Here is a 27,483-nt window from a genome sequence, read left to right as displayed (position 1 = left end):
TTAATTCGGCGTAGATGAAATCGCAGGCAAATGCTAGACTATACTAATATGGAAAGAAGATTTGATTGTTTGAAATGATTAGGTTCTGGAATACTGAACATAATTTTAAAAATTATTTCGCTGTTGGAAAGCTTCACCATACTCGGGGTATTTACTAGGTTTGTTTTTAATTCCGCGCAGACTAAGTCGCGGACAACAGCTAGTATCTAATCTTACTTCTTATTAATATTGTAAACTAGCTTTTACCCGCGATTCCGTCCGCGCGGAATAAAAAAAATGCTCACAAGATAAAAAACTTCCTATGTCTTTCTCTTAGTTCTAAGCTAACCTCCCCATCAATTTTCAGCTAAATCAATTCGACCGTTCTTGAGTTATAAATAGAGTAACTAACACGACTTTCTTTTATATATATAGATGCGAATGTTTAGATGGATGTTTGTTTGAAGGTATCTACGTAACGACTCAACAGAACTTGATGAAATTTGGCAAAGATGTAGAACACAGTACGGAAGAACACATAGGCTACTAATTAAGTTTTTTTTTTTAAATCCGGACGGAGTCGTGGGCGAAAGCCTGTATTTAATAATGATTCTATTATTATTATTACTTGTTAATTGTATATTTATCTATACAATAGTAAACAAGGCATAAGATCGGCAACGTCGCTTTCGGAACGGCAACGCGAGACATCGTAAGGTTTTTTTGTGTTTTTTTTTTGTTTGTCATTTCAATGGAAGATTGTTGGAATGTGTTTTATGTAACAGAGTTTTGTTTTACCTGATGTTAAATGAAAGCTCTGACTTTAAAAAGTACACTGTGGGTATAGAAAGAATATTTGTGGCGGTCGCCTTCGTGTCGTCATTGTTAATTATGTTAAAACTAGCTGTCGCATGCGAATCCGTCTGCGCGGAATTGAAAAAAAAATTACAAGTGACTTATGTGTACTCCCAGACTTAGTTCTACATCTATATATATAAAAGAAAGTCGTGTTAGTTACACTATTTATAACTCAAGGTGGGTCGAACTGATTTAGCTGAAAATTGATGGGGAGGTAGCTTAGAACTAGGAGACGGACATAGGAACTTTTTTATCTTGTGTGCATTTTTTATTTCGCGCGGACGGAGTCGCGGGAAAAAGCTAGTCTTTGATAAATTTCATTAAGATCCGTTGAGTCGTCCTGGTGATACATTCAAACAAACCATACATGTACTCTGTCTACCCTTATAGATTATAGCGTAGTCAGCTATAGTCTGGTTCACTTAGATTGGCTGTTTGATTCTATTTGGCAGTACGTCGCTGATTAGCGTTCTCGCTTAAAGTGCGATTTCACTTCGCGAATTTTGAGACACTTATATCAGAAAAGGTTGTTCGGATTTTACGTAGTGCCTATATTTTTTTAATGATTTTTTTTTAAATATTTATATTGTTTTTTTTATATTCCATGAATTTATCAGTATTTTGTGAAATTCAAAGTTTTAAATTTTAATCAAATTACTGTAATAAGTTTTTTTTATATATTTCGAAATACTAAATTTAATATGAACGTATTAGAAAGAGCAACTTAACCAGGAATTCATAATTGCGTAAACCGAAACTAGTTACGTACGTTTTATGAAGCGTACGAGATAGGTTAGTACAAAAAACTGTATGTACGCTCCAGGACCGGTTTATATTAGACTAGGTAGCTCCTAATACATTCTGCTAGCCTGGTACTCTGAGAAATATTGGTAAATCAAATATCCGACAAACTAGCGATTGCACGCGACTCCGTCAGCCCTGAATTAAAAAAAAGATAATCTAAAATATTCCCAGCTTACATCAGGTACCTTCTCGTCAAAGTCCCGTAATAATCAGTTTAGCCTTTTCAGATTACCTGAAACAAACACGGCTTGCGAACAGACAGACGAAAATTCATAAATTGTAATTTTAGTTGCTAACAAATATTTGTAAAATTTATATACAATCAGACTTATTTAGACTAACTATATCTCATTACAAATTAATATCTAATAACTAAATTATTTTGGACCGGAAGTTTACGAATTATTTGCGAAAATACGTACAACAATGCCCTTTGAATGACCATTGCAAACAGAAAGACAGGGATGGGAATATTATAATACTCAACGACAGTGGACATCTACTGTAATGGACATAATTGTTTATTTTAAAAATAAAACACAAACGATAAACGTAACTCGGTATTATCTCATCATAACCTCTGAAGAGACCATCTTTATCTCTACTACTTATTTACTCATCGCGTGGGAATTCTTTTATGTATATAATAAAGGTACATAATACATTTGTTCGATCGGGTACCAGGAGCAGTAACTATACGTCGATTCGATCAAGGAAGTACCAGGACTTCATAGAATATGATATTTCAATTATTTCTCCACTTATCGTTTTGATTCTTCATACTGGAACTATGTTTTCTATTGACTTAACCAGGACTTCAACATGGAGTAAAAGATATTTTCTAATGCCGTGCCGTTTTAATTTTTTTTAATGCAATTATGAAAAACTATTTAAAATATTCTTTCTTTATTGGACATTACATTTCTACCAGCTATGATAAATATATTTGTTTAATAATAATTAATTTCTAACGGGTGTTTAATTTCAAGAAAAACAGAAGCTCGATCCATTTTATAATATCCTTTGATCCACCTGTAATCATCTGATGCGGACACGCTATCCCGAGCACGCAAGAACGCGACGCCTACGGCAAGGACGTCCGTATGTTTGGACTCCTTTCTATTTATGGTAACCTGGTACTTTGAATTGCTAATTTGTGATTACTTAATCGAATTATTAGTACTCAGAGTTGTTTGTTATCTTGGAATGGTCCTTAGTGTACATTTATTATGAGAAATCTACACTAAGCGTCGAACTTAATAAAAAAATGATTCTGGGTTCGGCAGATGAATGTCACGACAGTCGAATTCTACCGTTTTTGTTGGTTTCCGAAATACCTGTTTAAATATTATCATTACTAGCTGTCGCCCGCGACTCCGTCCGAAATAAGTAAGCCTTCCAGACTATGTTCTATATCTGAGCCAAATTTCATCAAGATCCGTTCAGCCGTTCTGGAGATACCTCCAAACAAACAAACATCCATCTATCCATCCATCCATCCAGAACAAGCGAAGTCACATGCAACAACTAGTTTATAATAAGACATCATTGTTTGGCATTAAATTGGCAGTTGGCATCATTCGTTTTACCTTGGCATCATTTCCCGCGCTTTAGTTTACGTGATTTATAACATTACCAATCTAATATTTCTGCAGAAATACTTTCTCACATAAAAATATTATATTAAATACATTTATTTTACAATTATAATTTCACTTTATCTCATAATTTTCACAAAATAACCAAATTTTTTGTTAAAAAAAAGTGATGGGATCGGAATTTAGAATTTGACTGTCCACCGTTTACTTAATTTTTGGCTTGCAAACGAAAGTTAATGTACATTTTAGACAATCAACAAACTTATTATTGTGAGACATTTTGAGAGTATTATAATAAAACTGCGTCGAACGGAACGGTGAACGCGAAGAAATCTGTATACGACTGTACACACAGGTTGTGACCAATTGTATAAAGTGCACGATAATTTGAACCTTTTGTAATGTACATAAAGGTCATATTCGTTTGTAGTTATCTTAGAATACAGCGTAGTTGTTTCGACAGGTGTATCTTGTCTCTGCTCGCTGTGCTCTTGGCTATTGACCCCAAGTTTAGTTAGAATCCTCGGTTGCGTTTGCGTTTCGAAACTTTATTTTTTTTACCTTTTTTCTATCTAGTTTTTTGTTGTTCGTAATTTTGAATTTGATTGTCTTCGTAGAAAGTTCTCGATACTGGTTTGCTATTTTGTTAATATTTATGGTTGTTATAGACTAAGTTGATTTGAAATTTTATGCAAGCTTTTCGTGTGCATTGCGCAAATACGTTGCCATGGCAACCGATATTTTAGAAGAATTCATATATCGTTTTATACCTAAAAAAATTCCCGCTAATAAGCTATTATCTTTACAATATTATAAAGAGGGAAGATTTGTATTTTTGTATGTAATGAACTCAATAATTACTGATCCGATTTCCAAAAATTCTTTTGCTATTAGAAAGGTACATTATCTCTGAGTAACATGAGCGTTTTTTTTTTCATTCCGCGCGAAAGAAGTCGCGCCGAAAAACTAGTTTGGATATACGGAATATGGAAGGGAGAGAGGTGTGCCAGGAGTGTAACATGTGGAAGTCCTTATCTCTGCCTACCCCTCTGCGTTACGTGTATGGATAGACGTCGTATGTTAAAGTAACTATCAACTAATTTCGACTTGTGCGAGTTTCCAACACTGGTGACCAAAAAATTAGGAAAATAGGCACAAAATACCATGGCTGTATACCCTGTCCAGTGAAATAAAGATGTCAGTGGTTCTTGATGTGAATTTTTGGTTATATCAAATGTTTGTGGTCTTCCAGATGTCGGTGGGGCTGCAGCGGCGCGTGCCGGCGCTGGACGAGGCGGGCGGCGTGGGCGCCGGCTGGAAGGGCGGAGGCGAGGCGCCCTTCGGCACGTTCGCGGCCCCTGCGGGCTCACCCGCGGGCCCCGCCTTCGCCGCCTCTCCTGCACCTTCCACCCCAGGCCCCGGCCCGGGGTTCGCGGGCCCGCCGTACGCGGGGCCCTTCGGCAGCCCGTCCGCGAGACCCGGCAGCGGCGGCGGGTTTGCAGGCCCTCAGCAGGGGCATTTCCCCGGTCCGGGGTTCGCCCCACCCGGCTCGCCGTTCCACCCCCATGCGCCGCATCCTCCGATGCCGCCGCATCCACACATGATGGCGCCACTCCCGCCACCTGTAGACAGGTTGGTGACATCTCCATAACCCTTTATTTACAATAGACAAGACGTAAAAGCTTCGGTGGTGCATTAGTTAAACATTAGACATGTAACCTAACAAATCCTTGTTCGAGTCAGTTTGTACGACAAATCTAAACTAAGGCTTCAATAACCATCACATAACTCTGGGTGCAATAGTAAGATAGTTATTTTTGATATAACTATAATTATGGAATAAGTTTATATGATTCATGCATAATAATTCTCAACATATTAGAGATACGTTCAGGTTAAAAATAACGAATCGAAGGGTGTTACTAACAGCCGGGCGCCTTTGCTACATGCACTGAGTCATGTGGGCATATAAAGCTGCGTGTACACGGAATAAAGGTTTTAGAAAAAAAAAATTAAAACCTATTTTTTTCATTACTCTGTTTTAGAACAACCTCGTTTAATCTGGTTTGGTGTATAAGTAGATAAATTTAACTAAGGTTTCTATCACCGAAACAGTCATGCAAATAATGTTCATCCCCTTTGAAAAGTGTGTAAACATTATTGTCAGTGACCTCTATACATGACAGGCTATAAGACGTAGTATTTTGTGCCTATTTGATTTTCGCCATATTGGCGCTGAAGGCAGCGGTTGTTAACGGCGAGAATTAGAACTAACAATGTATACAACAGGCGCATTTAAATCGGAACGAAGAAAAAGCTGTCAGTTCCACGCTACGATATAACGAACTGTGAAGACCAGTATTATATTTACGTACGTAGTATTATTGTACGGTCAGCTGCAAAAATATGTATATATTTGCAATATTTTTGAAACTTTTATGAGACTTCTGTTTCCAAAACATGTATGCTATCCGTCAACAACATATATTATAGGTTGGAAGCATATAGACGGACACTTGATTACATCTTCTGGAAGTTTATACAATTTACTAGCTGTCGCCCGCAACTCCGTCCGCGCGCAGTTAAAAAAAATGGGGGGGGGGGCTATGAAAAATAGGTGTTAGCCGATTCTCAGACCTACTGAATATGCTCACAAAATTTCATGAGAATCGGTCAAGCCGTTTCGGAGGAGTACGGTGACGAAAACTGTGACACGAGAATTTTATATATTAGATGTAGCTTTGAAAATATATATTTATGCATCTGACTGTACAGGTATTTCAACAGTGAAAACCCACATTAATAATAAACCATTAATAAATTCGTACCGTGTATTAGACCTTTATACGAAACGCATCGATAACTTAAGTTTGACAGCGCGTTTGTTTTTGTTTGGTTCATACAAAATGCTTGTTCGATATAATTTTCAAATAATGCTCGTTGATTTAATACAAGCGACTTGCCGCGGTTACTCACGGGTATTTCGTCAGATATTTTATGACGTAATTCATATGTAGGTACGTCATTAACAGACATATTTGGTTCTTTCGCAGTTCTCTTCACAATTTTTAAAACATTTATTCCATTGTTTTAAAATCTTATCCTATTTTTTTTTAAATTAATATTAAAAAATACTGTTTATTAAATTAACTATTTTTTAATAAATTGGAATATTATTCCGTCAACGTATCGGACTTTCCGGAAACTTAACCAAAGTGGCTGTATGAAGTAAAAGCCTCTGCCTTTTCGACATTGAAATTTAAAAAAAAAACTAAGTGGCTGTATCAAGTTAAAACCTGTACCTTTTTATCAATGAAATTAAAAAAAAAACATTGACAGCCGTTTTTTTATTGTTTGCCCACTAAAACCTCCTTATTTAACTGGAATAATTTTTCAATATAGAGTTTTAAAAAAAACCGTCGTGTCGATACGTCGTCGTCGTGGCGGTAAAAATCGCAAAATTATCCTCCCAGAATAAAATAAAATGCTCAGCTGTATGTGTGCGAGGTAAGCTCGTCCCTGTGCCTGTGCCCGTGCGTAGGGCTGCCACCTGTTTAATAAAGAAAAAAAAATAGCTTTTAGTGACTATACCGTTTAGTTATTATAATTTACTTTGGTAAATTTTTATAATTTTACGTATATAAGATTTCAAAAAAATATTATTTTTGCGCCCGCACAACTATATACCGTCGACGCGTATCGTCCATCGGTTAGTACAGGCATAGCGACTTGTCAACCGTATAGATTTGCTTCGCCATCTTGAATTTTTTTTTCACGACGATCTTGAACATGTTGCGAGCGATTGTCTTTGCTGATGACAGATAGAAATATCAGCACGCGTTGTGAACCTCCATGTCATAGTTTAACAACTAAACATGGTTTCAAAGACTTAAGTTTCCTTGTGTACGTAAGTTCTTACTGATTGGTGGAAAGTATTTCCTGGGAATGTAATTTTGGAGTCAAATATCATTCGATTTGTTTTCCTTCCCTGAGTTTTATAAACTTTTGTGTTTTAAAAGTATTATTAAATTATTTAAGAAATTCCCAATAACTGTAGCTGACAAAAATATAAAAAGTTGTTATATTATCGTAGTTGGTAACCCTATGTGTGTGTGCGCGCCATAAAGTTACATCTGTGTGCGAACAAATAAATGTAGGTGAACGGTACGTATATACTCTGTGCTCGGGCGACCGTACCGTCCACAGATGGCGGGAAACATTTTAATTGTTATTAATTAATTGTTTTTCTTACATTTTTGATTTTAAATAAAATTCACCAATAATTTAAGATTTCTTTTAAATAATATTTGCGGGCATAAGCGTTTGCTTAATTTAATTAATTCAATATGATTATAATTTTTTCTTTTGTTTGCATAATATGTATTTTTTTTGCTTTTCTATTTACACTATTGTTACGTTCTATAATTGCTTGTGTTTATCTTAATATTGCGTTAGATATCTTTTGTATCTAAGTAATAAATATCAAAAGTAAGTAAAAATATTGCATTCAGTAATTTAAACTATATTAAACATACCACTAACTAACATTTTATAATATTATTATTATTTTCTAAAATTCTCAGTCGTCATCTGCGGACGGTACTCGCCCACCCCGAGTACTACCTCTATCTACGTATACTCTATGTATTCATCGGTACCGCTTCGCACAGTATACGTTGACCTCCCGCGTCCCCCGCGCCACGTACAAATACGTCCCTATAAATGGCATCAGAGCGACGTTACAGGGGTCTTAGTTCTCTGGTAGCTGTATACATAAGTAAAGACTATGTGAGAGACGCCACTCGCTCGCTCGAGTGTCGTCTGCTCCGCGCCCCGATCAAAATCATTCCAAATTCGAAATGAATTTTGACGTTCTTTTTTTTTATAAACGGCCAGCGTTTTTACTTACAATGTGTTTTACAGGTTAAAAAATATCAGTTTATTTTTAGAATAATAGCATATTCCGTTTTAGTTACTTGAGTTGTGGCTGTGGATGAAATTGTTTTTTTTTTCTATATTTGTAGCGCTTTTATGATTGGTTCATAAAAAATTCCTAAAAAAAAGAAAATCACAGGTTAATTACACAAAAATTATACGACTACGATTGAAATTGGAATTCGTTTTGTTTTTTTTTTTTCAAAACGGCCAGCGTTTTATTTATGTATGCACTTGTCGTAGTATAATTTTATATGGTTAATCGATGATTAAAAACAAGTTAATTGACATTATTTTGTGTTATGTAATGAGTTATTTTTAGCTTTTATAATGCAGGTTACGCAACTCGTTTTTGTGAGCGAGTTAATCTGGTTTTCTTGAAATGGTTACGTACAGTATTGTTACGGAAAGTGGTCTGTATTATTATAAATACATCGTTATATTTATATTTTAGTAATATTTGCGTATTATGTTGTTATTTTACAAAATTGCTGAATAAATTATCAACAACAGTTAAATTTCATGTACTCCACATAATCCCACAAAAAGCCACAACTGGCCAAAGTTCGAACACAATTTAGTTACAACTACAGATAAGCCAAAAAAAATAACTTACCATTTTCATAATGTTGGCAACATCGTTGTATATTTAAAATATAATTTTGCTGTGGCCACATAGTGACAGACAACGTAACCTATATTTAAGCATTTCAGTATACAGCGGGGACTTGGGGGGGTGAGCACGTGGCGTAGGGTGGGACCTCCCCGCGGCTATGCGCTCCTGGTACTGACGATGAAGATTTTTTTATATAATTTTTTATTTCTATTATTAAGTTTAGTTAAGTTACATTATTTTGAGATGTCTACAGAAAATAGTTTAATTTTCTGCCAGTAATTTAATATTTAGCTACTAGCTGTCGCCCGCGACTCCATCCGCGCAGAATTGAAAAAAAAACTAAAAAGCAGCCTATGTGTTCTTCCAGACTATCTTCTACATCTATACCAAATTACAGAAAGATCCATGCAGCTGTTCTGGAGATACCTTCAAAAAATCATCCATCCATCTTTCGAATTTATAATATTCGTAAAATTACACACTTTATTAAATATTATCAAGGTTATTTTGATAATTATATGTTTAACCAAATGTAGTTTAAAAACTTATTTTGACTTAATTGTTAAGAATTTCGAGATTTCCATATGTATTTTTTTTTCAAGATTTGCAAAATTTGTAACGACGTAATTTTTAACCTTTATTGAACAAATTAACATTTTTATTGTATTTTTTTAAACTAATTTATTTATATTTAACACGTTAAATGCCACTTACATTTTTTTAATTCTGACGACACAAAAATTTTTCGACATCACTGAACGTGTTAAATAACAAAAATAAACATTTCAAAAATATTTCTAAGCACACAACACGTAGTTTTTAAATCTAGAATATTGTTGAAACGTAGTATGTAATACTTCTTTGTGTTTTTTTTTAATTAGGAAAATACTTTAAATCAAAATGTACTAAGTAACTATATATAAAAGTGCATCTCTAGTAAGAAAATCCACGCAAAGACTGTCAAGTGCTTCGTCCATTGATTTTTAATTTGCATAGCACCCGAGACGGATAGATCGAGGTTGTACGGGTGCGAGGGAGAGGGTAAAGTTATTATTAATTGGGGTTGTACACCCCTAGCTTGTTGCCCTACAGTTATATTCGATGTGTGAACGATCAACTACGTTCAGTCGATATATTTGATTGACAACTTGTCAGTTTTATACTTTTACAAATGCAGGATTATTATTAAAATAAAAATAAAACTATTCGTGAAGACGTTTCAAAAGAGCCAAAACTCGATAAGACTGTCGTTTCATTGTGAAGTTCCTATAACCATCTTCCAGTTCCATCATCAGATCAGCAACACGTCTTCATAAACATTGTCACGGTTTTTATACATGTATGTGAAATTTCAACTCAACCAGTAACCGAGAAGTGAATCAAATTTCAATTTGCTTTGATGACAAACATCGCGACTTATGAATGCTAGAAGACAGTAAATATATATAACAGCTGATAAAAATGTATGGATGACGACTGTACTGATGCTACGTAGGAAAATGGGAAGGATGTTTTTTTTTATACGAGTATCTTAAGGCAAGCGAGCAAATGACCACTTGAATTCGTCGAAATAGTGCAGCGACCGCTACCCATAGAAATCCGCAATTGCAGAAGCGATGCCTACTATCCTCTACCTATGCGTACACTCCTCCGTCAAATTCACTTCCCCTTAAAAAGGATTGGAAGGGAAAGAGGACTAAAATTAGGTCTCCGGCACGAAAAAAATAATCTATATATATAAAAGAAAGTCGTGTTAGTTACACTATTTATTACTCAAGATCGGTCGAACTGATTTAGCTGAAAATTGATGGGGAGGTAGCTTAGAATCGGGAAACGGACATAGGATAATTTTTACCCCGTTTTCTATTTTTTATTCCGCGCGGACGACGTCCCGGGTAAAAGCTAGTTATTTGAAAAAACTGACTGGCTCATTAATATAAAATTTATGTATGTATGGAATTGTTCATTGATACCTTCTGGAGGTAAAACATCTGAACCTATTTTGATGAGTGAGGTATCTGTGTATGTTACAAGGGTACGGACAAGTCAGGTTTTTTTTAAATGAATATGTTATTGTTTTGCATTGCGAACTCATTGTAAGATAAAAATCTTTGGTATATGGACTAACTAGCTTTTCCCCGCGACACCGTCCACGCGGATTCTTACTCATATTATAAATGCGAATGTTTAGATGGATGTATGGATGTTTGTTTGAAGTTATCTCGAGAACGGCAGAATCAACAGATTTTGGCACAGATGTAGAACATAGTCTGGAAGAACATATAGGCTATTTATTACGTTTTTTTTAAATTCCGCTCGACGATTCGCCTGCGAAAGCTAGTTAAAGAATAAACTTAAGAAGTAGTTTATGTGTTCTTCAAGACTATATTCCATATATGCCAAATTTCATCGAGATCTGTTCAGCCATTCTGAAGATTGAGATGATTGATTGGAGACCTTCAAACATCCATCCATACATCTAAACATTCGCATTTATAATATTAGTATTATATGAACTTGGTTCGTCAATAAAAATAAAGTCTATTGGTTTAACCTTAAAATTGTAAAGTCAACCGTATTACCCTTTATTAAGGTTTAATTTGCCGTCCTTGAACTCTGTCTAAAGGGCACGGACGTGCCCAAGGAGAATTTAAACTAAATGACAAATGCAAGTGATTTTCGACTTTATTGCAAAGACATAAAGCCTATAGTTAACTTACTTCTTACTAATATTATAAATGCGAATTCTTGATGGATGTATGGATGGATCTCGATGAAATTTGGCATAAATATAAAACATTGTCTGGAAGAACACATAGGCTACTTATTAAGTTTTTTTAATTATGCACGGATGGAGTCGCGGGCGACAGCTAGTATAATATTTCACTCTACGTAACACATGGTATTCAAAAATGTAAAAGATAAAGTTGAAGCAATGTAAATATTTTAGCCACTTTTTAATTATTTTTAAAAGTTTATTTTTTAATATGTAATTATTAAAGCTCTGTTTAAATCTGTCTGTTTAGACATGATAAAATTATGAGAAATTTTTATATATACAGTCAAAACCGTTTATAGCGACATCGTTTAGAACAACATACCGGTTAAATTGACCAAAATCAAAGGTCCTGGCTGAATGTTATATACATATCTTTCCTATTAATACCTGTCACCGGTTGTTACAACTATCGGTTTTTACGACTCAATATGAGTAGTCCCTTCGATGTCGTTATAACAGATTTTGACTGTATATGTTCGTTTTAACTTACACGACGACTAAACGGTTTAGGATGTTTAAACTGTTGAATTCTTAAAATTTCAAAACATAGTCACGGGCCACAGCTAGTAAAAAAAAATTTCTTTATCACTGTAATAGTACTTCTCTTATAAATATTGTTGTCCCAGAAAATAAAAATAACTAAATGTACTTTGCAAGTGTCACAGCAGTGGAAACCTAATCTTACATTTAACAAATTCAAGTACACTCGCACTTGTCACCTTCTGAACATTGAGATGTAATAATAAAAACTCTATTTGTGTGCGTGTGCCTCGTTTACATGTACTAGCTACTTACCAGTGGGACTAGCACGAATAAATGTAACAATCGCTTTCGTATCGTCATCGACAAATTTCTTATTAAGTTTGTGCAGCGCCTCTATCGGACGTAAAGTACACCAAAAATCTTATACTAATTTTATTATAATTGACAACACGAAGGCAATTGTCTAAAATATTCATGCTAGACCCAGAATTATTAGTAACTTTACAAAAGTAAAATGCTTAAAAAACGCAACCCGACATCTTTTTAGAGATCTTACTGATTAATATAAACGTTCGATTTTAGGAAACGCTTTTTATATGTACTGGAAGGTAGCTGATGTATGCGGAAGTAAATTAATCTTTTTTAATTCCGCGCTAATTGGAAATTAAACTTGAAATATAGGTTAAGTTTATTGTAACTAATATTTTTTACTAAAGAGACACAAGCTTCTATTTTTATGACCTTTAATCCTTAAAACAATCTTCGTAGTCAGCTCATGTATGTCCATACCAAGAGTTGCTCGGATCCTACCCACGTTAGGGTTAACTAGGAGATAATGCCACGCTAGCCTAGTCTTCGCCGATATATGCAGGTCATTGCTGTAAAATCTATCTGTGATTCATTTGTTACCTAAACTCTTAATATTATAAACTAGCTTTTACCCGCGACTGCGTCCGCGCGGAATAAAAAAATGCACACAAGATAAAGTTCCTATGTCCGTCTCCTAGTTCTAAGCTACCTCCCCATCAATTTTCAGCTAAATCAGTTCGACCGATCTTGAGTTATTAATAGTGTTACTAACACGACTTTATTTTATATATATAGATTAAGTGACATTTAATAAAAAATTTGAAACTTAAATTAAATTCACAAAATGAACAGTTAATAGAGAAAGTTAATTGTCTCAACACTCGCCTAAACAAAAGAATTCCAGTCGAGTGTAATACGGCGTGTAAACGCGCATCCTCCTGATAGCCCCTTATCTACTACGTCAGACTCTACCTGTCCCTCTCGCACATAAGAGTAATTCTCGCCGCGTCCTTCTTGCACGCCGGTCGCTTTCACTCATTCACTCAAGTTGACATCACCAGTTATGCCGTCTCTGTCGCTCTAATGAATTAAATCAACGGACCTTTCGCTTCACGATAGTGATGATCAGCGTTCTATGTTTGAATTATTTTGAATTTAGAATTGTTTTTCTTTTTTTAGAATTCGATTTTTGGCGGTTAAATTACTTTTTTTTGTAATATTCAAATAAAGCAAATGAATGCGAATATAAGTTTTCTTTATACCCATATATTATTAAAGAGTGATTTTTATGAAGTTTTCGAGACTTTAAAATACATAAATTAGCCCAACGGGTCCATGAAGTTTTGGCAACAGATTATCCATTGATCTGATCTTTTTTTATTCTTTAGGTAATCTAGTCTGCAGTAACAAATATTGATTAATTATTTCCACCACTGTTACTAAATTAATTAAAATAAATATATATCATTATATTGTGTTTAATTTTGAACAAAACATGTTTATTTATATATGAAACTGGTCATTTTACACTTTAAAAATGTCTTTCAATGTGTGTTGTTATTTTCAGTTATTAAAAAAAAATGTAACAGCATTATAGTTAGCTTTCTCTTACTTTCACCTCAATGTTAACCTACGTTAGTTGTAACAAAAAAATATAGTGAAGACAAAAATAATACGACTTATCGTGGGTTTTTGAGATCAAAAGTCTAAAGTAAAACATATCGTCATCCTTATCTTGGACAAAACGGAGATAAGTATATGGTTTTAACGGAGATTTTGGTCTCAAAAACCCACGGTTAGAGCTGAGTTTTAAATCCGGGAGGAGGAAAATATTAATCTGTTCTAATGGGCTGAACTAATTTTATAGAAAAAGCTATCACTCGTTTCATATTCTTCCCGCAATGTTCAAGCAATTTATAAAACATTCATTCATATGTCATCTAAAATCATGTGGCATTACAAATCAAATTCGTTTGCTTTGTTGCCAAAAAAAAAAAAAACAAATGTCATTTACAACGATCTGTCAAACTTTGACATGGACGTCTTGTGCGTCTGTCACAATGTGACATATCAAAACAAGCGAGGTGAGCGGGCGACCGGATTCGTTTCGTCTGCCGATGTTACTGACCCCGTACGACCGGTTTGCTTATAGTATTACGTAATAACAAGTGAAGGATTTTGTCTTTAATACTTGGCTAATCTTGAGGATAGACAGGTGCCTTGTATCGAGTGCAGTCATAATTGTTTTAATATATTATGTTGTCTCTACTTTTTCAAAGACAAAAAAGATATGGCAATATGTTTATATACAAATGTGTAACTGTGGAAACCTACCTTATATATATAATACCAACTTTACCAAAACTTAATATAAACTAATCACATTTGTTACAAAACTACCAGGAGTGCATAACAATCAAAGATGTCACACGTTTGTATTTTTAGCCTCTAAATGTTATTTAATTATACTTGTATATGAATATTATAATCTAATCTCGCGCCAAACATGAATATTTTCTACGTAGACGAACTTCCCCGAAGTGTGCCGAGGACGCCCGAGCGCTTGACAGTTCGTCACACGTCCGTCACTGCATTGATTAGGATAACCATGAGTTACGTTACTAATGGGATGGTCCTGTTTTTTTTTAATTTTACAAACAGCTACAAAATGTTGTATATATAAAACTTGCGTTTTAGTTTTTTTATAATATGTATTGCTAAACTTGTAAAGCAAGTATGATTTGTTCATATACTTTTTGTTACGTTTAACAAATAATTTAATGAAAGACCTTGAAACGAATCCTGGACCAATGACTTATACCCGGAAGTATAATACGATACAATTAGAAATAAGATTCGATACAGACTGATGTATTAAGGTGTGTTTCTCGTTTAAATTTGCTCATCTGTCGTTACTATTTATAATTTTATCTAGTTCTAGCGCTAAAACATATCAAAGAAAGTTAGAATTTGTTGTCAGGTCTCTCGTAGAACAAAGAAAGTGTGATAAAGATTGCACATGTCTACTCTGTGAGATACATTTTTATTTCTTACTTCTATGTTCGAGCCGGTTCATTCGCGAAATATATTGCTGCTTGTGCCCGCTCTTCGGCCGACGTCGAGATACCAATTTTTTTTTATTGTTATGTCCAACAATGAACTCGTCAACGGAAAAACCCATTGATTGTTACAACCTTGAACTTGCTAGAGCTACGTGCAATGGGATACTCACTATGTTACCTATGTCGAACCTTTAAATTTTTTACTTTTGTGCAATTTGTTTTTGTGCTTTTTACATGTTTCAATTTGTTACCAATATTACAACAACTTCATATAATTTTCAACCATTTCAAGTTTTAAAAGGATTTTTGTTGTTAAAATGGTTGTTGTTGTAGGGCTTTTGTTGTTTTAGTTGTTGAGACCTAAGAACGCTCGTTCAAAATCATTACAGTTTTTGTGAAATAAAATTGAAATCTGTATAGGTGCTGGTAACCTAAACGGATTGATACTTTATTACTGGATATATATTATATACCCTTTTACATTTGGTGAACTAGTTGATTTTTTTTCTCTTGTCAACTTTCTACTTGTCCTGATATTTCGCTACATAGACATGGTGACATTAGATAAGAACGTCAACATCTATCGTTCTCTTTCCAAAGTGCATTCGAAATTCGAAATCGATCAGCAGCCGATAGATAGCGGGCGGGCGTTTGTATGCAAGAGCGTGTTAGCGCGGCGCGTATTAGCGTGATAACCCGCACGTGTCCCGCCGCCGACGTGTTGCGGGCCCGTGTCACGCTGGCCCACCGCGCGCCCGCAGCCCGCAGGCCGAGTGGCTAGTGCGCGCGGAGTCATTGACACGCGCCAGCGTGACACACATTCCGCGTCTGACGGAACGCGAACACGTCGCTTTTCTCGCCGATTCTTTTTTTTATTTCGTCTTCAACAACAACCATTGTATTACCAGCCAGCGGCCGGCAAGCGCGCGCTCCTTAATTTATGGTTTCGCGTGTTTTATTATCAGTGTGCCGCGTGTAGCGTGTGCGTGCGGTGGACGTCGCCGCTCACTCTGCCACCTACCAAGGTGGCATAAGACGAAACAGTTCGGCTACACATCTCGCGTTTTCATTTCCGCATTCGATTCAGTGTTTATTTTTTCTGCAAGTTTTGTGTGTGTATTAATTTATTGTGCTTATGTGTGTGTGTGTGTCAATAGATTCTTATTAGATTTCTTCGATAATACTTAAAATATAATTTGTTATTTTGTCAATTCAATTTATTAATCGAGGCCGCGGACGTCAGTTGCGTTAGAAACGTTGCATTGATAGAGTCGGGCAAAAATGACGCGTCGTAATTTCACGGACACATCCCAGTTATTTATAGACGTACTGTTTGATTTGTTGTACGAGAGCTCGACGCACCTCACCTATATATCCAGAGGCTACGTAGAACGGAATGTACATAATGTACATCTTGCACTATGTGGACATACGTACCGAGATATATAACAATATCAGCGCGTCGCTAGCGTTGTGTGCGTGCCGGCGTAATGAGCGCCTATGTGCTAAGAAACAGTAAAAAGTGCGGCGAACGCGGCGCGGAGCGGCAACCTCGCACGCGCGGTTCAACTCGCCTCGCGCAAAACAATACCAACTTTGTGATAAAAAAAATATTAAATTATTCATATACACTACAAAAGTTTATTAAACAGAAAAACATTAAAACCTTGACTCGAATTCAACATCACAAATTATTTATTTGTCACTGAAAATTAGATAATTTTTGCAATAAGTTTTCAAATATAAAATGAGACGAAGTATTTTAATTATGCCGTAATTAATTGATCCATTTAATATTTATAGGCTTATTCAGTAACTTAAATATTAAATAGTAAAATAGAATAAAAAAAATAAAATATTAGTAGCCGATGTTGACCTTTCCGAGCGCGCCTAGCTCACAGCCAGCTGACGCGGCGTTGCCGTTCCGCACCCGCTAGGAAAGCTACTATCATCTTATCGCCTCAATTACCATGCAATAAAGTCTACAATCGCTCAACAAAGAGTAGTACATAAAGGAGATAGGACGTTTCGACATGCACGTAATAACACTTCCCGCGCGCGAAAAATTCGAAATGCTTTTTATCAGCAATGTTGTCTATGAGTTGGGAGATTTTACAGGATTTTGGGGAAATTTTGTATAATTTTATGACAATTGAACAATAATAAAAGAGAAGTTTCAAAAGTATTCTGCGACAAATAAGACTTTACGTATTACAATAAATTTAATATACATAAAAATAATATAAGCTATTAATACAAGTTTTCATTACATAATACTTGGATGTTAGTCTAGAGTTAATATTTTGAGGAAATTTTTATCAATGGGGTAAAATACTCATCAAATATGGGGAAAATTTCACAACCGTCTAGACATTTATCAGTCGCACGTATGTCGTTAAATGACATAGACGTGACTCATCTTTGACAATCGCTATTTTGTATTTAAATTGTTTTCCATATCTGACATAGTTTTATCATACAGTGTTTTGTGAGTGATTAAATATATAACAAACCAAAGCCTCCAAAGAGTGTTCATATTTATTTAAGTTTAAAAAAAATATTTATTAATAAAACCAAATTATTGCGTTAATAAACTAAACAAAAATAAAACAAATTCACAAAAGTGTCAAAGACATAGTGCTTGTGTTACCAAAAAAAAAAAAGTGTCAAAGCACCAGGCTAACATAACTCATTAGGAGTGTCAAAGAAATCTGCGATCCGTGTACTAAAACCGCAGTGATGGTACGGTGACAAAGTGGCCTACATGCCGGTGGCGCTGGGCTCGCTCGGCGGCGAGGGCGAGTACCGCGAGTACGGCCACCATCTCTCGCCGCACCATCCCCACCACGCCCCGCACGCCCCGCACCAGCCCCACGCGCCCCACCATCTGCAGTACCATGAGTACGCGCCGCCGCCGCCGCCGCCTATCTATCATCCTATACCGGATCCATACTTCAGGTATACCAACGCCGCTCTATGATGTCCTGGTACTCTCATATACCAACTTCTCTATTTCTGCCTGCCCCAGAATTTCGGATGAACTTAAACATTTCAGTAAGTCCACCACTCATAGTGCTTTAATGATCACTAAAGGAATCCATACAAAGTAGATCTCAAGAAGAGAGGTTGCGATCCTCAGGAATGAGGAAAAGAAATACGAGAGAGAGAGAGAAAGGAGTCATAAGGAATATACACTAAGGGATTTAAGTAACCAGTAAACATCTCTGAGTGTGGCATCTCTTTTACATTGTTGTACCTATACAAAATCTGCTTCACAATACCTAAGCTTGCCTTGATCTATATATAGTCTATGAAATTAAAACTTTTAACAGTTTTGTTTGTTAGAGTCATCTTTTTAAAACTTATGTTTTGAATCGAACATATCTACGTTCTAAAATTGGCTTCACTTTTCTTATTTCGTATTAAAAGAACTGCATACTCTTGCGCAGCATCTTTTGATTTCATTTTTATCTTTATCAGAAATGTATTGAATCTGAACAAATAATATTAACCCAGTAATCTCCTCCTATTAAGATAAAGTCCGTACATAATTTTTACTTATACTTAAACTTGGTCTCAGTTGATGAGGATTACATTACAAATGAACAACAAATACCAGGACATTATAACACTAAGATGGATTGCACCAAAGGCTTACTGCTCGAATGCGTTGCATATTTCATCAAAATCTTCACTGTCGTCGGCTAGAATTAGCATAGCTTTAATAGCTCTAAAGCTTAAAACCATAAGATCTAAATTCGTTTGCACGTGGCAATAACGGTGTTCGCTTGACGTGTCGCGAGACAGACGTGTTGAAAGTGGAACGGAGTATGTGTAACAAACAAACAGACACATTGTTCCGTGTACTATCGATGTCAGTGGACAGTTTCTAGAGCGGAGAACATCCCTACTACTTCGTTATGTAATCCTGGTACTTTCTTACCTTATTCTTCCTGGTATTCTGTTCATTCTTGCCCGGTTTGCATGCCAGTAAGTAAGTACAGTTGGGCAATAACGCTAAAAATCAGCGCTAACATTCAACTGGCATAATGTAAACGCTAACTGGCGCCAGTGAACCAATGTACAATCAATACCAGGCCAGCGCTACTGTCCTTCAAAATTTGGAAATGACAGCTTTTACTTGGTTCCGATTTAAACCCGCCTGTTGACTTCGTGACCGTTAACTATATCTTTATTATTAGTTCGTATCCACACCACCCATACAAACCGCTACCAACAACGCCAAAATGGCGAAAATCAAATAGGCACAAAATACTACGTCTTATATCCAGTCCATATAGAGGTCAGTGCTTCTAGATGATAGGAGTTAACATTTGTAAGCTATGTGATCCTAGTATACTTACTTATATTAGACCCTTCATGTATTTTTGTTCACAATTCCAGGTAATTTTGTAATTTAATACTTCTGATTATTTTCATAAAAATAACTACAAATACTGACTTTTCTGTACATCGCGTACCAAATTTTAATATATTAAAGTCAATATTAACTAAAACACCATTGAAAATTGCTTAAAATTCCTTTAAAATTGTAAATAAAATTTTCGTTCACCGACGTCAAATTAAAAACAACTGCTGTCATATTATTGTTATTGACGTTTATTTTTTTTAATTTCCAGAAGGCACGCGCCATATTTCGGTCAGCCAGATTACAGAGTTTACGAACTCAACAAACGGTTACAACAGAGGACAGAGGTGAGAAAATATTTTTTAATCATTCTACCAAAAATCTATTTAAGTGGGGGCGTGGCAGTGCCCCCACCGTGGTGAGACGAACTGTCCTTTTTCGAAGCAAATTCTTTCCTAGAGTCAAACCTCGGTGTCGTATTCGTGTGTCTGTGGATTTCTGCTGTCGAAAAACCTTTTCGCTCTTTTCTTATAAGAGAATAAACGGAAGGAGAACTGGATTTGGTGGAGGAAGGGGAATTATTCTCTTTTTGTGCATCCCCTCCTCCGTTGATTTCTACAACGCATCTGCAATTGTACATGTTTTTTCGAATTACAGTGAAAACGCTATGAGAATCTTCAAATAGTATTATGTAACCAAAGTCCAGCTACCAGGATATCATAACCAATACAGATGTTAACTGATTTCAGGACTCAGATAACCTATGGTGGGACGCGTTCGCGACAGAGTTCTTCGAGGACGACGCGACGTTAACACTTACATTTTGTTTAGAAGATGGACCCAAAAGATACAGTGAGTATGCTTAGTACCTCCTTCTGCTAGACCACCCTATACTTAATTTTCATTGGTTAAGCAAAAACTTTAGTATAAAATGCATCTGTGCATCTAAGTTGTATAATCAGCTGTCGCCCGCAACTTAGCCTTGATTAGTAGCCTATGTGTTCTTCCTGACTATGTTCTACATCTGCGCCGTTGATCTGTTTTGGAGATACCTTCAAACATCCATCCATCCAAACATTCGCATTTATACTCTTACTAAATTACAAACTAGATTCTCCTTAAATCTGTTCACGTTTATCCTTAATCTTACTAATAATATAAATGCGAAAATTTAGATGGATGGATGTTTGAAAGTATCTCCGGAACGGATCAACAGATCTTGATACAATTTGACAAAGATGTAGAACAAAGTCTGGAAGAACACATAGGATAAATAATAACTTTATTTTAATTCCGCACGGAAGGAGTAGCGGGCGACAGCTAGTCATTTATAATGTACAAAATTCAACAAAAACAAAATATATTTTAAAAAAATAGCAACAAATCTCATACAAAGTGCCAGATAAATTTTGGAAACTAACAAATATATCCGACTCGAAGGACCAATTTAATATTATATTTAAGTACCCAAGTTTTATCACATAATCATTATGAATTCCAGCGATAGGAAGGACGTTAATACCTCGCTACTTCAGAAGCATATACGAGGGAGGTGTCTCAGAACTGTACTATACAATGAGACAACCAAAAGAGTCCTTTCACAATACCAGTATCACATTAGACTGCGACCATTGCACTATGGTCACACATCACGGGAAACCTATGTTTACTAAGGTGAGTACAACAAGACAACAAAAAAACTTGAGAGGTGTCAAGGGACACCCGGATGGAAACGAAGTTCCTTTCGATTAATTAGTGAAGGAACCAATGTTTATTCTATGAATAAAAAGCTTAAGTCTTCACAAGAAGTACATTTTATTTCTATGAATTTTCGTTATATATTGTCACGTCGTTGCCATGGTTACTATAGCAAAAAATGTCGTGACAACTTTTCGTAAGAATTTTTTCCGTCTAGCCCCCTTTCACAACACGCGATAAGGATTGCGCGATTCGTTCCAATAAAAAAAAGACAGGAACGGACAAAGATTCTATAGATGTCATTATTATATTAAAAAAAAAAGTGTTAAAGATGCCAGCAATAATATATTTGTACCTCGTCTGCTACTAGCGTTGCCAGGCGTCCAGATAAAGCCGGACATAAGTAGGCTTTTTGATTGCGTGTCCGGCAAAAATAAACGGTTTTCCAGCTTTTGTTAGGCTTTAACATTTCCCAAACTAAAGTGTACCTAATAATACTGAGACAAAATCCTAAATAATTTAGTGTCCGACCTTTCTACCTTAATGTCCGGTTAAAATGACTGGTCTGTCCGGCTAGTAGGTTTAGCGACCTGGCAACACTATCCGCTACAATACTACGTCACAACGCCTTTAATACGAACTTATTACATCTACAATTATTGTGTGCGCAGTCTTAAATTTTAAGACCCATAGGAAGGGGAAATATATTTCTGTACGTCTTCTCTGTCTATTAAATGTAGCCAACGCATCCGCTTTTGCGGATATTTATTTCGATGAATACAGATGGCTACATAGTTAAAATATTTAAAAATATATTCCAGGTGTGTACAGAAGGTAGACTGATCTTAGAGTTCACATTCGATGATTTAATGCGGATCAAATCGTGGCATATGGCGGTGCGAGCTCACCGCGAACTAATCCCGCGGCAAGCGGTGCATCCACCAGACCACGCCGCGTTAGATCAACTAGCTAAGAACATCACACGGCAAGGCATCACAAATTCCACGCTCAACTATCTAAGGGTGAGTAAAACATACAAGAGAACAAGATTCATATATCTCTGTCACTCTCTCCTTATTCATCAAATAGAGAGAGACTTCTTTGACCTTGTCACAACCTTAACTCTCTTTCTATAAGAAAAAGACGTAAGATACAGAACAATAGAGATAGAAAGAGACAAGTTAGAAGGAGATAGATTTATCTTTCTCACACTGAAAGAGAGAGGAAATATAAAGATATGTAAATAAATAGGAATAAGTTAGAATCAATATGCGAAATGATTTTGTAAATTAATTTTTGTCTAATAGTGACTTTATTTGTTTTATTTTATTGTAATATTCCAGTTGTGCGTCATATTAGAGCCGATGCAGGAATTAATGTCCCGGCACAAGGCGTACGCGTTGTCGCCGCGGGACTGCCTCAAGACGACACTCTTCCAGAAATGGCAGCGGATGGTCGCGCCACCAGGTATATTTATGTTCTCCTGGTACTTTTTATTGAGATATTATGCGTTTTTTATTGTGTTTTCATTGTAAAATACTTGTATATAAACATGTTTGTATACTTGTTGTGTTGTCTGTTATAAAAAGGTGATCACAATATGTTTTTATACAAGTATTTCAACAGTGAAAACTCACGCTTACACTTGCATTGTGACATGTACACTTGAAAAATACATTAAGATTTATATTTAAAAAATAAGTATTAATAATATTATTTTTATTAAAGTATTAGACACTAGTTGTCGCCCGCGACTCCGTTCGCGCGAAATTAAAAAAAAAACCGTTATCAGTAGCCTATGTGTTCTTCCAGACTATGTTCTACATTTGTGCCAAATTTCATCAAGATGTGTTGAGTCGTTTCTAAGATACGTACAAACAAACATTCGCATTTATAATATTAGTAAGATTAAGAATTAAAAGTATTTCTTTACTTAAGTATTAAATATTTAATAATTATAACAGAATCACAACGTCCGGCAAGCAAACGACGCAAGCGTAAAGGTAGCGCTGGAGCTAATGCAGCGCCACCCGCACCTACAAAGAAACGCTCGCCAGGACCCAACTTCAGCCTCGCCTCGCAGGTAATACACGTACGACACACGCACGACACACGCACGACACACGCACGACACACGCACGACACACGTACGACACGCGCACGACACACGTACGACACATTTACGACCAAACAGTACTTTAGTGAAAAAATATAAAATACGGCTAACAGGTTTAATTTTAAAGGAAAGGGCTAAAAATATTAGCACAAAGCTATATTTAATGGCCGATCCAAATGCTTGTTACAAACAGCTACAATCATCAAACATATACAACAACCCATGTTTAGGGTTGCCAGGTTTCCAAACCTAATAGCCGGACAGATCAGTCAGTTTGGCCGGACATTTAGGTAGAAAGATCGGACACCCTGTATTATTTAAGATTTTGTCTCAGTATTAATAGGTACACTCTCTTTTGGGAAATGTAAAAAGCCTAAAGCCTACCTATGTCCGGCTTTATCCGGACACCTGGCAACGCTACTCATGTTTGTCGAACAACCTTTGATTTGTTAGTCCGGGAGCCAAGTACATTTTCGGTCAATTATTTCCTCTCGAGCGAAACTTCGTAAAATGCATAAGGGACTTAAGGGACTACGCATGAAGAAAAAAAAAATTTTTTTTTCTCCATGCGTAGGCTGCCACTGCCCACCCCACCCACGGATTCGCAGCTTACGGTCGCCAGTATTCATAGTATAAGTCTCATGCATTTTACGAAGTTTCGATTGGGAGGGACTTGGTCATGAAAATCTGTCACTGGCTCCCGGACTATGTGTATAAAACCACTGAAACGCCAATCACTGGCACAAACAGCGAACATCAAATAAAAACAGACAAACAAGATTTAGGGTTCTTTAAAAAGCTAGTATATCCTCTTCTCAAAGGACGACAACATAACTGAGGTTTCTCTGGTCCTTTATATCCATGGTCTTCGTAAACAAACACATTTTTAATAACAAAAAAACATGAACCAACACGTTTGTTATTTTATATTCGCTGTTCGTCATTGTTTGCCAAACATTCATAAACTTCAAAGAAAAAAACAAAAACGTCAAAATAGCATATTTATAAATTAACACGAACAACTCATCTAATTATAAAAAAAAAATTACCAGGACGTGATGGTTGTGGGGGAGCCGTCACTAATGGGGGGTGAATTCGGTGATGAGGATGAACGGCTGATCACGCGGCTGGAGAACACTCAGTACGAGGGTGATGTGGAATGGAGCGCACCCCCCGCCTCGCCCGCCAAGACACCACCCGCGCCACACTGACCCCCCACACACCCCCCACACCCCCCACACACACACACTAATATAGGATATTACCGATAATTGTATCAACGACTTATTATTTATTACCCCTAAAACACCTTTATATCTAAGGTCGTGTTAGTTACACTATTTATAACTCAAGATAGGTCGAACTGATTTAGCTGAAAATTGATGGGGAGGTAGCTTAGAACTAGGAGACGGACATAGGAACTTTTTTATCTTGTGTCCATTTTTTTTATTCCGCGCGGACGGAGTCGCGGGTAAAAGCTAGTTTACTATAAACCAAACTAAACTAAGAGCGTCAATGGCTTCAGGGGTTTATTGCCTTGTAATGTGCAGGTCTTGGGTTTAAATCCCGCCATGTACTTGTGTTTTTCGATTTACATATGTACATTTATCTGACATTCTTACTGTGAAGGAAAACATTGTGATGCTGCACATATCTGAGAAGAAATTCAATGATATGTGTGAAGTCAACTCGCACTGAGTCAACATTGACTATGTCCTAGTCATCTCTAACTTAGGGTAGACTCTGAGACCCTCAGTGGGGATGTATAGTGAGCTGATGATGAACTAAACTTGTGTCTGTACCAGAAACCCTATTGGATGAAGTCTAGTACTGAGGTCGACAAAATCTTATTGATTTCAACCCCAAAAAGAAACAAATCTGTTCCTTTACTGCTAAAAAATATCCTTTCATTGTAACTTTACACTTTGAGAACACTTAAAAAAACTTTCATAGACAATTTCTTCTGATGTTTTGGGGTATTTTTTTACTTGAATGAAGTTTTGTATGACTAAATAAATAACTTACTAGGTGTAGTTCGCGACTCAATCAAAAAAAACTTAATAGGGGGTATAACCTAGTGAATATAGTTATAAAACTTAATAAAAGTCGATCAAGTAGTTTTGGAGGAATATCGTAACTTTTTTGACACGAGAATTTTATATATAAAATATAACAAGCTTATGTCCGCAACTCGGTCCGCCTGGAATAAAAAAAAAATAGTTACGTGTACTTTCAGACTATGTTCTACATCTGTGACAAATTTCATCAAGATCCATTCAATCATTCCGGAGATACATTCTAACAAACATCCATCGAAACCAGGTATTCTCAAAGTGGTCGATATCAAACTTAAAGCATTGCTAATTCTCACTCTGTCTTCTATTGACCTAAGTCAGTTAATATAATAATAATTGATCTTAAAAGTAGGTAATTTAGCCATTTGGGTTCCTGCAACTGATGTTGTTGTTGCTGACGTCTACCAATGTTACGCGTACTACCGAAGACGCAACAAAGAAGAACAACGCTACAGAAGAAGCGGTCCCTTCACTATTTCGGCGAATTCAGGTCGCTTGCTCGTTTACAACTTCATAATGTAAAAAATATAACTAATTTATTAGTGTAATTTATTAAAAGGTATATTTTTAACCGAACCATCAATGCTCCGTAATAATTATTGATAGGATCCATTGGTAAACATTTAGTACATTTCTTTATATCTGATGGAACATTTTAAAGAGTTACATATAGATAGAAGGGGAATTACCACAATATTACCAAAGACACACTTAAAATTAAAATAAATCTCTGATAATTGTCTGTCTGAGATCGAATTCTAGTCCATTTTCTGTCCCTATCTAATTAGTATGACCGTTGTCACAAACAGCAAGTGATTGCTAACACAAATAACCTTGTTTTTTTATATCAAACGAGCAAACGGCCATCTGGATTCGCAGAAATAGCGAGGTGAACGTTGCACATAGACATCCGCAAATGCAGATGAGATGCCTACCTTTAATTGACGTAAGGGACGTACAGAAAGAGAATATTTTCCCTTCGTTTGCGTTCGCTCTTCCGCGAAATCCACTTCCCCTTCCCATCATTTCCTAATAGGAATAGGATGGAAAAGAGGACTAAAATTAGACCTCCGGTACCACACTCATCAGACGAAACGCGGAATTACTTCCACTTGATGTCTGTCTTCTGTGTGGTTGTGGTATTTTTTTAAAGTTATTAAAATCAGTAAGTTTAAAAATTAGTAACTTTAATTTAAAAATGGGACAAAACTGTGTATTGGATGAGGAAAACAAACTTCGGTAAGCTATTGTTCATAAGAAAACTACATTGTTACACCTTTTAAAAAAAAAGGATGGCTAAGAGAAGTTACTATTGCTGGTGTTTCTAGTTGGGTGCACTGATCAAACGTCCCAATGGGATTCCCATTGGGTCATTTTAATTCACAGAATAAATCAGAACGATTTTTTTTATTCTTAGAATTCGGGAATATTGAGCGATAGGCTCAACGGGAAATAAGGTCCATAGATAAAATGAAGGTGATACATTTGTCACATCGACGCTAGAAAGCGTAAACGCTGTAACCCCGAAAGTATGAACTTTACAGGAGAACCAAAAAATGATAACTCGTGAGCTGATACGCCTACAAGCATGCGGTATTTAGCAATGTTGTGTAGTTTGTGCTAACCTATAATAAAATCATTATCGTTTGTTAATGGTTGAAATTATTAACGTGTGAAAAACATATTCGCGATTTCAAGGGTTACAGCGTTTATGCTTTCCAGCGTCGACATTTTTAACTTTGTCTATGGGTAATTACCACTATTTTTATCGAAATCAGATGGCTCTTCCAATGCCATCTAAT

At 36.0% G+C, this 27,483-nt stretch overlaps 1 protein-coding gene across 2 annotated transcripts in view; it reads left to right on the top strand.

Annotated features, from left to right (window-relative positions):
- Positions 1 to 24,867, top strand: part of LOC106710520 (LIM domain-binding protein 2) — a 30,955-nt gene extending 6,088 nt beyond the window's left edge. Inside the window, exons 2-9 of one of the 2 annotated variants that reach the window (XM_014502598.2) lie at positions 4,492 to 4,871; positions 20,064 to 20,139; positions 20,542 to 20,644; positions 21,294 to 21,466; positions 22,312 to 22,512; positions 22,834 to 22,957; positions 23,455 to 23,573; positions 24,659 to 24,867. In XM_014502598.2, coding sequence (XP_014358084.2) covers positions 4,492 to 4,871; positions 20,064 to 20,139; positions 20,542 to 20,644; positions 21,294 to 21,466; positions 22,312 to 22,512; positions 22,834 to 22,957; positions 23,455 to 23,573; positions 24,659 to 24,817 — 1,335 coding nt within the window. In that variant the 3' untranslated portion in view covers positions 24,818 to 24,867. Of the gene's footprint in view, positions 1 to 4,491; positions 4,872 to 18,042; positions 18,382 to 20,063; positions 20,140 to 20,541; positions 20,645 to 21,293; positions 21,467 to 22,311; positions 22,513 to 22,833; positions 22,958 to 23,454; positions 23,574 to 24,658 lie in introns of those variants that run through there. The other variant, XM_014502597.2, reaches the window with a different exon arrangement.
- The last annotated feature ends 2,616 nt before the right edge of the window (positions 24,868 to 27,483 follow it).

Source organism: Papilio machaon, chromosome 28, assembly GCF_912999745.1.
Source record: "Papilio machaon chromosome 28, ilPapMach1.1, whole genome shotgun sequence".
NCBI classification, from domain to species: Eukaryota; Metazoa; Arthropoda; class Insecta; order Lepidoptera; family Papilionidae; genus Papilio; species Papilio machaon.
Note: the sequence above shows the minus strand (reverse complement) of the source record. Positions and strands in the feature narration are given on the sequence as shown.